General features: G+C 36.2%; 1 protein-coding gene across 6 annotated transcripts in view; it reads right to left on the minus strand.

Annotated features, from left to right (window-relative positions):
- Nucleotides 1-19103, minus strand: part of LOC140138889 (uncharacterized) — a 241675-nt gene that overhangs the window by 33743 nt on the left and 188829 nt on the right. For all 6 annotated transcript variants that reach the window (XM_072160672.1, XM_072160671.1, XM_072160674.1 and 3 more), the window contains exons 3-4: nt 6050-6155; nt 767-1150 (exon numbers count right to left, since the gene is read on the minus strand). In XM_072160672.1, the coding sequence (XP_072016773.1) occupies nt 767-1150; nt 6050-6113 (448 nt within the window). In that variant the 5' untranslated portion in view covers nt 6114-6155. The remainder of the gene's footprint in view (nt 1-766; nt 1151-6049; nt 6156-19103) is intronic.

Below are 19103 nucleotides of genomic sequence, written 5' to 3' on the forward strand. Positions count from 1 at the left end.
TTATAAGTTCAAGTCCTGGACTTGGGTTGTTCTTTCATCCATGCTGGATTTCAATCAATGTGTTACAAGTTCAAGTCCTGGACTTGGGTTGTTCTTTCATTCATGCTGGATTTCAATCAATGTGTTACAAGTTCTAGCCCTGGACTTTGGTTGTTCTTTCATTCATGCTGGATTTCAGTCAATGTGTTACAAGTTCAAGTCCTGGACTTGGGTTGTTCTTTCATCCATGCTGGATTTCAATCAATGTGTTACAAGTTCAAGTCCTGGACTTGGGTTGTTCTTTCATTCATGCTGGATTTCAATCAATGTGTTACAAGTTCTAGCCCTGGACTTTGGTTGTTCTTTCATTCATGCTGGATTTCAGTCAATGTGTTACAAGTTCAAGTCCTGGACTTGGGTTGTTCTTTCATACATACTGGATTTCAATCAATGTGTTACAAGTTCTAGTCCTAGACGCGCGCAGAGGGTGAATTTGAGTTGTTCGTTTATACATATGATAGGCCTATGTATAAGCAATAACTAAATTTGTCCAAAGTATGGACGTGGGTGGGTTTTGTATTCAGGTATTCGATTAAATTCCTATTATAGGAATTGCGGAACTTGATTACAACTTTGAATCATTTATTGGTGAATTGTTGACACATGGAAATACTGACGTGGCCCAGTCGAGCCCATCGCTGTTTTCCTTTTTTACATGGCCAAGAGCTCAATTTTAATCCAGAAAAAGTATAAATAACATTATTTTATTTGAATATAATGCCCTTACCTTGTGTGCTTAATATATCCAAATGTATAACTCTGGGCTCTTGCATAGTAGAATCTAGTTGCACTTGTATAGATCTGAGTATATCCGTTTGATGAGAAAATAAAACCGTTTCCAATTTAAAGGGGCACTTAATAATTCCATCTGAGCATGTTTGATTTCCCTGCCATATTGAAACGACATCCATCGTGGCTGGGTGCAGTTCCTCTATCAATATGGTGTCCTTTAATGACAGTTTTAATAGTTGAAGTTTTATTCTGGGTGTTGGGTAAAGCATCCAGCAGCATTGGGTCGGTTTATCTAATGTAACGTTTGTGGGTGAGATGGCTGGACATGTCAAATTCTGGCTCTGTGTAAGATGAATCGTGTTATTGGTAATGCAAAAGGCTGTGATGAATAAAGAAAAAGACATGGATGATATAAGTACATATTTTACTTGTACAGAATAAGCCAAATCGGCAATGGAAGTTTGCAATGCATTGTGGGACAGTTTTTGCAGTTTTGGGACACTCTGACCTATTGGGAAAATTCAGAAAAATTGGTTTTTGTGCGTACAAAATAATCAAAATGTTTTACAAGAATGAAAACAAACCCAAAAAACATTAATTATTTAAATATATTTTATGATAACATTATGACAATAAAAAAAATTAATTAATAACTATTACAGCAATTTCCCCGATATGTCAGAGGTCAGAGTGTTCCAAAACTGCTCTCAAACACCGACGTTACAATGGTGTTTGGAAAGCCAAATGAAGATGTAACATTTAACAAACCCGTAATTTATGATAGAATTTGAATGATATGCAATTGTGCAAAAGTGTACACTACAAGTGCAGTTGACGATATATCTATAGTATGCATCAAACCCTTCTTAATTTGCTTTTGGAAATATTTAAAAAAACCTGTTGAGTTTTAAAATCCCGTTGCATTTCACATAACATTATGCCACGGCACACTAAATTATTAAAATAAATACAATAACAACAAAATGAAACAAAAATACCAAAATCAAAGCAGAACATATGATACAACGAACGTTTACGCACTGTCACTATCTACTCCTTATTCCAGAAAAATACAGAACTAATTTTCTGGGATAAAAAAATATTATCCTGTTTTGCAAAATGAAACATAGCTAAATCCTAATCCTTTAGTTAGTCCTAACTGGCAATAAAAGTCAAATTTTAATATTTGGTCAATTTTTGGAAATAAGGGCCAAAAACATGCGTTTTTAGGGTGTTTTTCGTATGCTGTGACAATCAAGCCCAAAGACTTGTATCAAGACTAATTTCAGTTTATGCAGTCTAATTTTTGGAAAAGACATGTTCCATTCTGATAACCGATAATTTAATTAAAGAAACATAAAAAAGTGAAAATTATAGCAAAATTTCAGCATATACTCAAGATTTTGAATGGTTAGACTTGTTCCAAGTCTTTGATTTTTGTGACTCGATTGTCAGAAAATATGCAGAAAATGTATGTTTTTGGCTCTTTTTTCTAGAAATTAGTAAAATAGTGAATTTTTTCTTTTATTGCCAGTTAGGACTAACTAAAGGATTAGGATTGAGCTATGTTTCATTTTGCAGAACTTGATAATATTTTTTTAATCCCAAAAAATTAGTGCTGTATTTTTCTGGAATAGGGAGTAATGTTGTTAAACAATATTAGATAAGTGACAGGTAGAGCTATATAATATGAATGATACAAAATGAAAACAGAACAACTATTCTTAAATACATCATAATGCAATCAATACTCTATGATTTTTGAGTGACAGATAATAATAATACAATTTTCTTCTTAAAAAATACAATTAATTATCCCTCTCGCCCTCTACCTTTCTTGTCCTATTCAAGTCATTCGTTATTCATACAGATGGAATAATGTCAGTTATATTAAACAACTTCGTTTTCGTATAGCTGTAATTGAGTATGGAACTGATAACAACAATACTCTGATTATTGTTTAGGTGCACGCTTTAAGACATTTTATTTCCCTAAACATTTCGTTAGTGTCCTTTTTGAGGCCTGAGATCACCTGCGGCACCTTAAAGCCACTCGAAGTACGTAGTATTTTATTAACACGCCATGGCACAGGCGTTGTTACATAAGAAAGAAAAGTAATTAAATAATTGAACAGGCGTTAGGTATCCTGGGAATGAAAACAATAATATCACTACGGAATGATACATTCTACAATTAACTTACCCAACAAACACAAAACGTTTTTAAAACTTTTAAACAGGTTCTATTTTGGGATCTTGGTTCTGGTAAACACGGTTTAATAACATTAAATGTCGGGTTATATAAAGGGCATGAAAACGTTTAAAACATTTTATATGAAAACACACTACAACAATATTTTTAAAAAGCTTTCAAAATGTTTTTATAAAATATTTTTTTGCAAGCATGTTTTGGCAAATATTTTGCCAACACTTAAATAACATTATTTGCAGTTAGTTTTCAAAAATGTTTTTGAATGTTATATACCCTTTATATAACCCGACATTTAAACGTTTTCTGGCAACCTAACCTAAAACTTTTCTAATTAACTATGATACCAAAATTATAATTTCAGTTTAGTACAGTTTAGTTGTATTTCCATACTATTTCCTGAGACTAGAAAACCAAACAAAATAAATTTTCATAGAAAGATTGAGTGGAATTTGAAATTTGTAGGTGAAGAGAAAAATTAACGCAAACGGACAATTGCGTTAATAAAGCTTAATTTATAGTCGCACAAAAAAAAATGCTTAGAGTGAAAAACTACGCCGCTTCTGTACACTGAACATACATGCAATTAGTTTTGCTACAAAAGCGATCGAGTATAAATTCACCTTGAATCATGCCCATGCGAAGAGCAGTTTTCGATGTAAACGACAGTAACAGATATATGTCTATTGCAATCATATGTTACCGTTATGTTAAGATTAAGGGACCTTTCAATGGAAGCCATCAGAGGAAGACATCATAACTCATTCCTTCCCAAGCTAACGCACACTTATCTGTTTTGTTAATTAATATCATGTACTGCCTTTTACTATGAAAACAGACAGATTTAAAAACAGTATCTGCCTCCCAAAATAAGGACAGTATCTACCATAGTATTTACTCGTAGATACTACTCTTCTGCTTTGCAAGCAGACGTACTCAAAAGACCGACTCTGCCCGAGGTAATAGACCCATATCGGATATGTTATTGGTTTGCAGATACTGCTTTGACTCGGAGAGGTAGACATTACCTTGTGGTTAACGTAAATTAGATTTAAGTGTGATGTATGGGTATGAACGTGAGACACATAAATGTTGTAAACAAGTCAAGAACACACTCAAGGTGAGTGTATGAATTAAGATAGCACTGAATACGAGAAATATCAGTTCAGATTTTAGTATTACTTCGAACAGGGACAATTTGATGTATAATTGGTTGGCATTTTACTTTGCCTGTCAGTATGCACATGCATCATAAATTGTGAGGACCCTTGCTTCTAAGTCTCGCGCCGAATAATTGTGGGCAATAAGGCAGGCTATTGACGAGTGCTGTGGTAATGATGTTCCCTCATATATACGAACCTGTCGTTTACTTATAATCAAATAATGTTATAAACATTGCTGTCACATCATCTACAATGCGTAAAAAAGGTACCAGTTATGTTCACCCCTGTATATCCTAAACAAAGACATAATCATAATTGACTGCATCCTTTAGCTCGGATTTAAGACCTCATTCGCCTGAAATCGTTTAAGAAAAAAAAAGCCCGATGATCCAAAAACCATGGAAGATGCAAATTTGAAAGTTGCAGTTTGCTCTCTATCGATTTGTACATAAAGCGTTCTCGAACAAGATAACTAACGCCGTACTTTCCATTGATTATCACATTAAAACTATAGCGCCGTGCTTTCATTGATTAAAACATAAAAGCCCAACTTTTGATTTCGTTCCTTCTTTAGATTTTTGATCACCGTTTCTTTAATTCTCACCTAATTTCAAGAAAATTAGGTCTGAAATCAGATATAAAGAGTACAGGTATTGGCTGCTTGTTTTAATTTTGACATATTGATCTTGGTTTAGGATATACAGGGGTGGACACAACTGGTACCTTAATTATTTTGTGCACTGTATTAAGTATCTGGTACTTTCTAAAACTCGTAAATTTCCTAATATAAGCAGTAGACAGCAGTATGTGAAAGAATGTAAACGCACCCCAACGCAGAATGTCACGTGATGCCGCTGTAACCAATCGATATACTTGAACAGCACCAAATTAATATCCCGCGTTTATGTAAAAGTTCGTTCATTGATATCTCTCGGTCCAATTCAGTATTTGGGCTTCATGGATTGGAGAACGACTTACCTACCAATCGGATCACACCCTTGCACTTTTATTTTAATTAGCCGTGTTCAAAAGCCCACTTTTCTAAAGACACAGCTTGCATTATGAACAAATTGGGGCAAACACATTACTCTACATGTCGAAACCATAAAACACTATTTGTTGTTATGTGTTGGTTGGTTTCAGTATATGAAGAGCTGTGTTGCAAAACCCCTTATATTGTGCAAGGATTACTGGTTCGATTTGATTCAATTTGGGTTTGGATAAAGTGTTGATGAATAGAAACGAAAAGAATAGGTTTGGTACAATTTTGAAGCCTTCCTATTTATTTTATACCGCGCCTTTTGTGGATGTAAGGGCTTTTGCAACAAAACAAATTTACCCCTTTTCTAGAAACCACCTTTGCAATCATATTTGAGCCCATTTTTTTGCACTACTTTATGTAACTTGACTAATGCTTTCAAAAAAAAAGAAAAATTGAAATATCTCATTTACTTTTTTAATTATGAATTTTTAATTAAATTCGGGAAAATGGCATTTTTTGAGTATTTCCGAAGCTACACCTTTTGTTAATTAAAATGATTTATTTCAAAAATAGTGACCCAAAAACAGTTCCCTTTGGTTTTAACAGGTAAAGAACATTCCATGCTACTAGTATACATTAAAAAAACAAAACAAAAACAATTCTATATTCATTTTATGTTCAGATTTCCGGAAATTCCCTAAGATTTCCCAAACGGGAAATATACCATATCTCCGGAAGGGAAAGTGTTATGGAGGTCAAACAACCACCAAGATGTGTATTTTTACCCACACTATAATGTCATGTCAATAACTCAATTTCAGCCGAAAGTGGATGTAAGGGGTTTTGAAACAAAGCTCTTCATATGTGTTGAGTGGTTGTAAGTTTGCTTATATGTTTTTGGTACTAAATACACAAAATTACTCACCATTTGTTTGCCATAAGGTGAGTATCAAAAATGTGACGGCACTCAACGCATCTGTTGTATCCATGATTGGTGTTCAGTTTGGTGTGTCGTTTGGGCACTCATAAATCTGTAGCGGGAGAAAAAATTAAAACAATTTTTAAAAACGGTCCATGGCTCATTTTTGAAAAATAGAGGGCGTTGTTAAATTTCTTATGTAGTTTATTGAATATTCGTACATTTACAGTGCCGATTTCTCCCAATGACGAAAAAATGTGCCATGGGCCGTTTTTATTATGGGCCACTCAATTGTGTATCAAACCCCTCTTCTGGTCTTTTGAAGACTTATTTTCACATTTCATTACTGCATACAAGCAAATCAGACGAAATATAAAATAATATAGAGCATTGATTATCAGGCAAATCCATTCAAACAGTTCATATCTTGATTGATTGACAACAATGTTATTGTATTTTTCAAAAATAGATAATACCGATTTAATTGCAGCATACATAACAAAGCGTTTGCTTGTTCTAGGAATCGACTGATTACGAATTGACTAGAATTTATTTTTTATTAGCTTCTGACATACTATTATTTGTATATTATAATTGATTTTACTCTTGTTGAAATTTTGACATGCAAATAATTATGGTGAGGTACCTTTTGGCACGTCAAAAGGGGCAAATATTTTTGTGACACGCAACGTCTTCGTCTTGAGCTTATATCAAGGTTCAGATATAAAATAACGGTTAAAACTGCATCTTATTTATACGCTCGCAATTTTTATAATAATGTGAAAGCACTTTACATGTTTGAGTATAATGTGGCTCGAGGATCTGTTGGTACGCTGAAACAGAGACAAAGGCATTTGGGTATTTGAAGCGATTTGAAACCTGGCATTTAGATAATTTGAACTCTTTACAGTTCAATGTTATACTGTTTATGCCTACTTTTAAAACCATAATGTACACTTTACACATATTCACAACTTACACGTAAATGGAATCAGCCAAGCCAAGTTAGTTATGTTTGTAGGACAACAGAGCGATTTTGAAGTAATATCGTAATATAAGTGACATTAAATCCTCTATAGAGCTCCACGTAAAACGCCCACGATTGCTCACCTCAAATAATTTCAAATAATAATATTTGAAATATCTTGATTTTATACCCTAATTCAACGAATTCAGATGCTACCCCTCCAAGTGTGTTTCCTGTAACCGCACACCACTTAAACAACCCGCCAAATGGCTCCATGTAATTGCCCCATAATCCTTTGCGATAACTTAAAGACCCATTTAGTGATCCCATCGCAAATGTAAAAAAATAAGATTAATTGTTTATAAATTGCTTAAAAATGAAGGATAAGTCATTCAAATTGTCAGTTGGTATTTTTGAATGACAAATTTGGCAAAAAACGAAGAAAACAGCAGTACTGACGAAGTTGAAGCCCCATTCAAATACATGTAGCTAATTTAGATACTGTCAGTATCTAAATTACAGATTTGTGTAAAATGTCTTATTTTGTCTTAAGGGAGTGTTCAGAAATACTTTGGTGGGGGGGGCCTGGGAAAAAGGAGGGGGGCCAGAAAAAAAAGTTTTGGACCTTAAAAAAGGGGGGACCAAAAAGTTTTAGGTGGTAGGAAAGGGGGGGGGGGGCCAAAAAACTTTTCCGCTTTAAAACCAAAAATTTTCGCGCGCTTCCCGCGCATTGAGCCCCTCTATATCACTTTTAACATAGGCAAGTTGGGGTTTTCATTGCTTTTGTTTGAAAAAATTATGGCACTTAGTGTACACATATCTATTAATTTTATAATTTAAAATATAACATTAAACATCTGGGTTGGTCTAAGAAATACTGACACTTTTTATCATAGAATTTTATATCTCTTCAAAGTAGGCTACAAACATGATAATGTACCAATCTGATATAAATAAATCAAGTTAAATATTGCAAATAAATTGGATTTCTTTGCAGTTTACTATTTCTCATTGCAAAATTACTTTGTACACATAGGCCCATGGGTAGACTGACCATATAGGGCAGAGTGGGCACAGGCCCATGTGCCACGGTGGGGGCCAAACCTGATATCCTGTGTACATTTGCGTAACCAAATTAATCTCATATTTGACCATTTTAGCTTTTTGCATAAATTAGTTCAAATTTTAACAATATTTGACCATTCAAGCTTCAATATGGCCAAATGTTTTGCGCAGTTCGCGCGCATTTGTACTATCATAATAGTCACGGATCCAAATTACTGCCTATGAACCTCCAAACAAATCCTCTATTTCATTTATCCCTGTAAAATCAGATAAACACCCTGATTTGGGACAAATCTAAATTAAGTATAATGAAAATTTCCTTGTGCAATTCTCTGTCCCACCGGGAATGTTTCAAACATTTGCCTCCCTCAATATTTCAAACATTTGCCTCACTCCCCCCCATTTATGCGACAACCAGAGATGGTGATTGTACGTGTAACGAAAGATACAGATACAGATAGATGACATGTGACCCAGATACCACACCACTGGAAACAACACTATTAAGTATAATCAGGAGGGTGAAAGTGCATAGGAACAATGCCGGAAACTACGTCACGCTATTGTTCGACCTAGGTTACATCATTTTTAACGCATGCGTGTTCGTTAATACAGCATTAGTCTCCTCCACCTTCGCAACACGGTACGTGGAATGTGTGGAATCACACTGACGGCGGAGGAGAATACTAGCTGGTCAGACAGTTTAATTTTATCAAGCATATAATACCTGAACAATCACCGTCATTTGATCGATTTACTACAGAATATAATTGATTATTCAAAATATAATTTTAATATTGTAAACCTGTTAACTTGTATATTTGTGTACTAAAGTATAAGGACACGTGAATAAAATCACGTCGAAGACAAAATGGCCGCTAATCCGCCTATTGTCTAGACCTAGGATACATATTTCAACAGAGGGCAGCAGTCTAGGATGCCTATCCCTTTGTCTATTATTCCTGGTATAATGTTTGTTATACGATAATGGGGGGGGTCAAAAAGTTTTGTCTGTCAAAAGAGGGGGTCAAAAAAGTTTAGCGATCCATCGAGGGGGGTCAAAAATGTTTTAAAGCGAAAAAAAAAAGCGAGGAAGACCAGCCCCCTACCAAAGTATTAATGAACACTCCCTAAATACACGGCTTTTGGCCGAACCACTCGCAGGCTATGTTAGCACATCTATGACAATGACAAAGGTACCAAAATCTGAATTTTGATGATTCTTACGATCGTCCGGATGAGCACTGAATGAGCCTTTAAGTCAAAAATATCCTTACACTTATCCCCGGGGTAGAATAAGTCGTCCAACTTCGAGGGTATGGAACCAGCAAACACAAAAATGTTTTTAAAACGTTTTAAACAAGTTATATTTTGGGTAAAATCGTTTTGTATAAAAAGACACTACAACAATATTTTTAAAATGTTTTCAAAATGTTATTGTAAACTACTTTTTGTAAACATTTTTTGAGAAATATTTTGTCAACATTGAAATAAAATTATGTTAAGATATTTGCAGCAGGTTATCAAAAATGTTTTTAAATGTTAGGAAAACGTTTTATACTTTTATACATGTATACCCTTTATATAACCCAAAATTTAAACGTTTTCTGAGAACCTGTAATAACCTTTTGCGAATGATGTCAAAAACTTTTTGTGTTTGCTGGGGAGGTTGATAAGGCTTTAAGTCTGACGGTTTGAAAGGGCGGGTCAATAATCTATGACTGTAACAAAATAATATCTGCCGTGTTTTCTTTTTATGTGAAAATCCTACGTTTGCCTTCAGGGCAAGTGACATGTCCAAAGAAATTTTCTCGGACTCGGATTATCTTCAAAATGTCCGGTTCACCTGCTTGCTCAACACCTGTTCCGTTATACAACGTAATACAATATTGAACGACTTTAAGTTTGACTTAAGGTGTTTGACCCTTTTCCTGTAAAAATGGTGGATCAATCAAAAAGTACCGTTTAAGGTTGTCACGATTGTTTAGTTTTATATCGTTATGAATTCGGCAGAGACGAGTAACAGTTGTACGATCTTTATCTATGAAGACCAACCGAACTCGATACCTAATTCACACACAAATACAGAACAAATACACTGTTAATAAGTTATCCAAATATAAATCTTCAATGAAATGTTAAGTATGATTGGGCAATGCTATTGAATATAAACATGAATGCATACAATCAAAGAATAACAATGATTTACAATGTTTCCTTCATGTTGATGATTAACTTGTTATGTTTCAGACGATTCTCTGAAGTATTTTCTAAGCATTGATTGTCCCATGAATTCCACTGTAGACTTGGAGATAGCTGGCCTATCCTCTGCATTATAATAATTGTAATTCACGTGACTTTGAATGACTTAGAAATCTATAACCATAATGATTTATACACACAGCATTCATGTAAAAGCATATTTTTCTTGATTCTTCTGACTTTTTAGCATTGCAAATAAGTAAAAACGTGATTCGAGTAAGCAATTTTGCTGCTGTTCTATTAGTAAAGCGAACGTGATTTTGCAAGCGCATGCAGACTTTTTTCTGACAAACTATGTCCATTACCGTGTTGAGAAACTGACAAAATGGAAGCTTCTAGAAAGACAGTGGCACATGGGAGTAGAAATCCGCATTAATGTGTATTCATAAACGCTATTGCTATCATGAGCCAATGAATAAATAGCTGTGGACCTTTGATAAGTGCGTGAATTCGCGTTAGCGTATTACTGCGTCAAGCGCACGAATCTACGAAGCGCTGAATTGGTCATTTTAATTGCGATAACAACAATGGTATATATATTTTGTTGACGTGCAAATGACAAAATTGTCATTTCCCCATCACATTTTACCCCCAATCACCCACTCCACCCACCCCACAATATCCATCGGGGCAATCAGTTAATACATAGTATCATTACCTCTACATGCATCATTAGTTCTGCACAATACATAATGATGTCGCAATATTATGGTTCATGGTGGTGTTGCTGAGCTCCGACAAATAGAGCATTCATAAAATAGGCTTAATGTAATGTTCAATTTCCGTGATTAATTCTCACCACCACTACTATCAATCACACCATATACTCAGTTCATCAAAATATGCCAAAAGTCCGCCAAAAGGTTGCGTGACTACACTTGTGTTGTGATTCGGTTCGTCTACAGCAGATAATAGCACGGTACATCTTTTCTTGACACAGGAACAGCTGACACAACATCCTTTGGTGGTGTAGGTACAGGCAATAGATCGAGCCATTGTCTGAGCCTACATTGGGTTAGTGGTTGTTACAACTTGCAGGCACAAAGTTATCTTTGACAGTCCAGCAAAGCTCTTGAAATGCTGACAAAATTGGCTTGGGCATATGTGGCAACTTGTCTATCAATGCTGCACCTTTCAGCGGAGGAAGTTCCAAGAGAGTGGATCGGTTATTCAGAAACTTGTGAGCTCAAAAGACATCAAGAGTTTGGCATAAACACAGAGCATAAGCTGCTTTGCTTGATGCGTAAGATTATCTTCAATATCAATATCAGAAGAATCAGCAGTTTCAGCAAATTCTTGTAGGGCCGATAGATTGAGAGCCTTGCTGGTGAATAACCATACCTTCTTACTGGTGAAGATTTTGAGAACAGAATAATTTGTTAACATATATTCCAGACTGCATGCACTTTAGGTACACATTTTACAGGTTTACAAAACCCGTGCCTTAACTACTTGGCCACGGGAGCTTCGTGATTAATCTGATTGAAATTAGAACGTATAAGAGGTCACTTAAACTTATCTCCACCCCGCAAATAGCCCATATCGTAAAAACGCGATAGTTAGCATATGTGCTTACTATCGAGCGCTTTTAAAACATGCAACCAATTTTAGAGAGTAAAAGGTCTTTTCAGAGATCACGTAATCTACCGTCCTTTTTCATCATCAACTGGTCCATCTACTTCAGTTTTCAATGTTTATTAGAGCTTTAAAGAGTCTGACTTCGTATCTAAAAATAGGAATCCAATAACTATCACATCCTTTTTACTGGAAAACATTCTCTTCTCATGAGTATTCTGTTTACATGTCCGGAATTAGGAAGATGTGTTACCTTCAATCAGGCATCTAACTCAACGTGGCTGGTTATCATTGGTACGTTACGTGGAAGCCTGAATAAAACCCAGGGAATTCCGAAATTGGACACGTATGGTCCGGATAATAGGGTTATGGGTGATTGCGGGGTGCCAAAGAAGCACAGTATAATACGCTTTCAGTAGAGCGTAATAATGGTTAGTCTCTTCAAGTTCTGTATACGTATTACCTGTTTGTTTAAATATTTTTTATCCATTATAATTATGATAAGTATGTACATTTCATACATTTTGTGCAAATGATTATTGTTGTATGTTAAAACTGTCTCATACCTGTTCAGGTAGTAGAGAGTTCCATAGCATCTTGTAATGTGCGTGTGCGGTGGGAGGGTAATGTCGGCTTACACAGCTTGTTACTGATATCCTATCACATCCCAGTGCACTTTATCCCTGGTTCAATACTAAAATTTGTTCCCCAAAGTAGAAACCGGATTTTGTAAATAACCAGCAATTAAGTAGATCATGCCTTATAAGACAAGCGTGGTTGGAATCCGAGTGCTACACAAGTAAAATGCAGTATTTCGTAGTAATAAATAAAGCAGATACACCTCTTTAATAAAGAAGCAGATTTCCGAGTGTACATGAAGTAAGGAAATCAAGTCTCACGATTAAACATGACAAGACTGTCAGCTGAACTTATTGAACATTTTTAACCTACATAGATATAAAGAATAGCAATGTTACTTCGCATACAAGGTGTATCAAAATGATTGGTACCGATCAATTTTGATGGTTTTGTTTAAAGCCTGCCTCTTCCAAATACAACATTGGATACCCTTGAAATGTTCACAATGTATAGTTTCTGACTTGTTTTACAATTAATCTACAAAATATTTGGATCTTATGTTGAATTTTGATGTGTCAGGCTCATCCATTATCAATGAAAATTGATGGGTACCAATCATTTTGATACACCTTGTACAGACGTTATCATACCGATTATATAGCCTACACAGCGCGCGAGAAATTTGAACAAATCGTAGCGCAGCATTTAAGTCACAAAAAGCTTTGCTGACAGGACTCGTACCAACGACCTTTATATTACTAGTCGCCACGATCTACCACCACTGAGCTATGACAGCATGTAGTGCTGAGGATTGAGTTTTAAGCCTATTCGCTGTCGTAGTGCACGTTAGTAACCATTGGTTACTGCTCCAAACCTGGACTCATACATCTGTTCCGAATTTCGATCAGTGGTTCGTAACAAAGAAAGCGTGATCCAGTTGACTTAGCAACGGTGATATTCTAACGTGCACTACGACAGCGAATACAGTGTTCGTGCCACCACTTGACGATCAGAAACGGTGATAGAATCAGTTCACAGTAATATACATTTTACGAATTACGAGAGAAATTTGTGTGAAGTTACAATTAAACCTGCAAGCTGATTTGTTCGACAAATAAATACACAGGCGCGAAAAATTTGAACAAATTGTAGCGTAGCATTAAGATCACATAAATGAACTGTATAATTATATTACGTATTTTAGGTTTAAGATACATGTTATTAACTGGTTACTTGTATAGACGAATCCAAATACACGCATTCCTACACCTGACTAGCAGCCTTTAGTTGGGTCCCCGTCGGCTACAATGCATCCAAAATGTGAAATGATTCGGCCTTGGCGGAAATTTTAAACTGTATTCCATCACCCGTTTTACACCTTCCGCGAAAACACAGGTAGACAAAAGAATGATGAATTAAAGTTTACAACACAATACAGTTCCAACAGTTGTGCACATAAAAGCCGCCTTACACCTAGAGAAGGTCGAGGAAGGTTAATAGAATAATACAATAGAGATAATTCCGCAGGTAATCCCGTCGCATCTATTCATAGATGTACAAATGGATGAACAAAAGGACTATGTATGAATAGATGCGACAGGATTACCTCTATTGTATATATTATGCTATTAACCCTCCTCGTCTTTGCATCTTCTCTAGGTGTTAGGCGGCTTTTATTTGCACAATCGGGCGCTCAAAACACCAGGTTGGTGCTAGCGGGAAACCAAAGATGGCCGACCAAATCCTGACCATGACTTGGCTCGTTGGATTCGTCTATAGCCCAAACCAACAGTACCAGAATTTAGGACTGGTGAGTTATGAAGTCAATTAAATTACTGTTCCCTTGTAATGTTTGCATTGTTTAACAATACTAAACAAAATAATGATGTCATGCAACACACTCTATTTTTAAATAGCATTACAATATGAATAGCTATAGGTATCTCAAGACCCACTTGCAATCACATGGGACATTTAAAATAGGAATTCTTTCAAAAGCGATGGAAATTGGGCAAAACGATGAGAATTGAAAGTCGGGGCATACTTTACTATTTATACTTATAGTGTTCAAATTTCTCATTTAAAACAATGTGACAGGTTGCTTTATGAACAATAATTAGTATTTCGCATCAATATGGATGAGAAAGCATATCTCGATCGGTCACACAGGGTTAAAGTTGTCTAATTCTCATTGCTTTTCAAAGAAGTCTCATTATTGCCAATAGTGAATGTCAAGAATATCAGGTGTTCAGAATATATATTTATTAAACAGAGCCTTCCTTTTCTGAAAGCATATTATCCTAAATGTTACATTCTTTACATAGAGATGCCAGTCCCTCATTTCAAATCTTTAGTTTTAGTTTCTCTTTTGTTCAGAATCCAAAAATCAAGGGATTAAAAAGTAGAGCAGATCTGGTCTGCAATCATAACACTATTATGCTGGGAGGACACAGTCCCTCATTTCAAATCTTTAGTTTTGGTTTCTCTTTTGTTCAGAAACCAAAAATCAAGGGATTAAAAAGTAGAGCTGATCTGGTCTGCAATCATAACACTATTATGCTGGGAGGACACAGTATAGGGTATATAACCAGAAGTATACAATAGCCTATTGTGCTAACATAATTATTATCATGATTGATATCGAAATCTATCCCGCGGACGACAGTTGATGCTCACATCATGCTCTCTGTCGAAGGTAGGTGGCATATTACACTCACGAGTTCTAGGCCTAGAAATCATATACATGCGCGTATATTGAAGGATGGGGCGGGGTGGGGATTTGTTTGTTTGTATGAAACATAAACGATGCATGGAGATGATTTGATTATGAATTAGTTTATTATCCCCAGGAAGCACAACCCACACCTCTTTAAGAGGGGCTCCTCCTATATAACCACCTCTTCCCTAAATTACCCCTTTCCCCTCCTCCTCCCCTACATTCGATATCTTCATCTCGAGCTCTCCTCCCCTTCTCTTTCACTTCCAATGCTCTCTCCCATCTGTTTCTCTCTCTCCCGGCGCGGCCCATATCCCCCTTGCCCTCCAACCACCCCCACCCCACCCCCCACACACACACACACACACACACACACACACACACACCTACACCACAATCTCTTGTCCCCTCTATCTTCTACTGTTTGCAGTAAAAATTGCTTCAGTAAAGTCATTAGGTTATTAGAGGTCATATAATGGCCTTCCATCGATGCTGGTACATGGGATTAAGGACATGAATCGATTTTGTTGTTAACACCTATACAATTACAATAGTGGCCCTTTTTGTAATGTCGAATGCAAATATTTCGATGGTCTATATTTTTCACAGGTGAATTAGCCTAGGCTTATTCGGTTTGGTAAACCACGTCTTTCAATGTAAATTACCATGCTCGATTTCTCACCTCGTGAATATTGCACTACGAAATTTAAACATTTCTTTTGTATACTTAGAGTAGGTAACTTCAAACCAAATAATTTTACGATTCACACCACTTATAAGAAACTGAAACCAAAACCGAAACTGACTGACACAAATGTTCAGTTTTTAACAATAGGTAGAAACAATGAGTTCGATATCTTATGATTCAAGTGGTTAAATTTGAATGAAACCACGTGCCTCATTTCAAATATATAGTTTTAGTTTTGGCATTTGGTTTGGTCACGTGGTTTCCTATTGTCCTGCCTAACCACTTGAATCACAAGATATCGATCTCTTTGTTTCTACCTTTTGTTTAAAACTAAACATTTGTGACAGGTAGTTCCGGTTTTGGTTTCAGTTTTATAAGTGGTGTGACGAATAAAATTACAGGATTTTCGAGTTACCTGATCTAAGTATACAAAAGAAATGTTTAAATTTCGCAGTGCAATATTCACGAGCAGAGAAGTCGAACAAAACAGTCTACATTTGAAAGCATTGATTTAGTTTGAAAGCATTGGCTTGAGACTACGAAATAGCCTAAGCTGATTTCACTGTGAAAATATATAGACCACCGAAATATTTGCATTCGACATTACAAAAGGGCCACTACTGTAATTGTATAGGTGTTATAAACAAAATCGATTCATGTCCTTAATCCCATGTACCAGAATCGATGGAAGGCCATTATATGACCTCTAATAACCTAATGACTTTTACTGAAGCAATTTTACTGCAAAAGTAGAAGATAGAGGGAGAAGATTGGGGTGTGTGTGTGTGTGTGGGGGGGGGTTGAAGGGCAAGGGGATATGGGCCGGGAGAGAGAAACATATGAGAGAGAGCATTGGAAGTGAAAGAGAAGGGGAGGAGAGCTCGAGATGAAGATATCGAATGTAGGGGAGGAGGAGGGGAAAGGGGTAATTTAGGAAAGAGGTGGTTATATAGGGAGCCTGGAGCCCCTCTTAAAGAGGTATGGGTTGTGCTTCCTGGGATAATAAACTAATTCATAATCAAATCATCTCCATGCATCGTTTATGTTTCATACAAACAAACAAATTCCCCCACCCCACCCCATCCTTCAGTATACGCGCATGTAGGCCTATATGATTTCTAGTCCTAGAACTCGTGAGTATAATATGCCACCTACCTTCGACAGAGAGCATCAACTGTCGTCCGCGGGATAGATTTCCGATATCAATCATGATAATAATTATGTTAGCACAATAGGCTATTGTATACTTCTGGTTATATACCCTATACTGTGTCCTCCCAGCATAATAGTGTTATGATTGCAGATCAGATCAGCTCTACTTTTTAATCCCTTGATTTTTTGGTTTCTGAACAAAGAGAAATTAAAACTATATATTTGAAATGAGGGAATGCCTCATTTCAAATATATAGTTTTAGTTTTGGTTTTGGTTTTGGTCACGTGGTTTCCTATTGTCCCGCCTAACCACTTGAATCACAAGATATCGAACTCTTTGTTTCTACCTTTTGTTTAAAACTAAACATTTGTGACAGGTAGTTTCGGTTTTGGTTTCAGTTTCTTATAAGTGGTGTGACGAATAAAATTACAGGATTTTCGAGTTACCTGATCTAAGTATACAAAAGAAATGTTTAAATTTCGCAGTGCAATATTCACGAGCAGAGAAGTCGAACAAAACAGTCTACATTTGAAAGCATTGATTTAGTTTGAAAGCATTGGCTTGAGACTACGAAATAGCCAAAGCTGATTTCACTGTGAAAATATATAGACCATCGAAATATTTGCATTCGACATTACAAAAGGGGCCACTACTGTATTTGTATAGGTGCTATAAACAAAATCGATTCATGTCCTTAATCCCATGTACCAGAATCGATGGAAGGCCATTATATGACCTCTAATAACCTAATGACTTTTACTGAAGCAATTTTTACTGCAAAAGTAGAAGATAGAGGGAGAAGATTGGGGTGTGTGTGTGTGTGTGGGGGGGGGGGTTGGAGGGCTTAAGAGGGATATGGGCCGGGAGAGAGAGAAACATATGAGAGAGAGCATTGGAAGTGAAAAAGAAGGGGGAGGAAAGCTCGAGATGAAGATATCGAATGTAGGGGAGGAGGAGGGGGAAAGCGGTAATTTAGGAAAGCGGTGGTTATATATGGAGGGGAGCCCCCTCTTAAAGAGGTATGGGTTGTGCTTCCCGGGGATAATAAACTAATTCATAATCAAATCATCTCCATGCATCGTTTATGTTTCATACAAACAAACAAATTCCCCACCCGACCCCATCCTTCAGTATACGCGCATGTATATGATTTCTAGGCCTAGAACTCGTGAGTGTAATATGCCACCTACCTTCGACAGAGAGCATCAACTGTCGTCCGCGGGATAGATTTCCGATATCAATCATGATAATAATTATGTTAGCACAATAGGCTATTGTATAATTCTGGTTATATACCCTATACTGTGTCCTCCCAGCATAATAGTGTTATGTTATGATCAGCTCTACTTTTTAATCCCTTGATTTTTGGTTTCTGAACAAAAGAGAAACCAAAACTATATATTTGAAATGAGGGAATGTAAGTCTTGTATTGTGTTGTGTTGACAATTACGTGACAGCACGTTTGATGAGTACAAAAGAAGTTATAACCCCATGAGAACTACTTGCCGATTAGCCAAAAAGAAGTTTTCATTATCAATTGGACCAATCAGCAACATTGTTAGAATAATTTCACCATGCAAAAAAATCGGGTGAATTATTTGCAAAGCTCTATTCTGAGGATATCATGTAATTGACCAATCAGATGCAATGTCAGATCGGCAGGTAGTGCACAGTATAATCACTAGCAATGACTAGTACGATCTGACCGAACAAATGTACTGTACTTCCACACGTAGTAAGCTCCGACCAATTTCATTGATCAGTCAGTGATGATCAATCGCCTATCGTTGGCTATAATTTAAATGCGACGAAAGCAACATTTCGTTGTCGATGAAAACTTGTCGATGTATATATCCAAATCTGAACTACAGCTGATGATATTTTCCAAAAGGTAAAATAATAAGTTGTAGTGTTTTGGTGTCCTTATGCAAACATACCACGGGGAATGACGATAGATTAATGATGACATGTATAGGGAGCAGATGAAACAGGCTGAACTTACTTGAAAACTCGAGAGGCTTGGGCAATTTGGGCGATGCCGTTCATCTTAATATT

This window comes from Amphiura filiformis, chromosome 18 (genome assembly GCF_039555335.1).
Source record: "Amphiura filiformis chromosome 18, Afil_fr2py, whole genome shotgun sequence".
NCBI lineage: Eukaryota > Metazoa > Echinodermata > Ophiuroidea > Amphilepidida > Amphiuridae > Amphiura > Amphiura filiformis.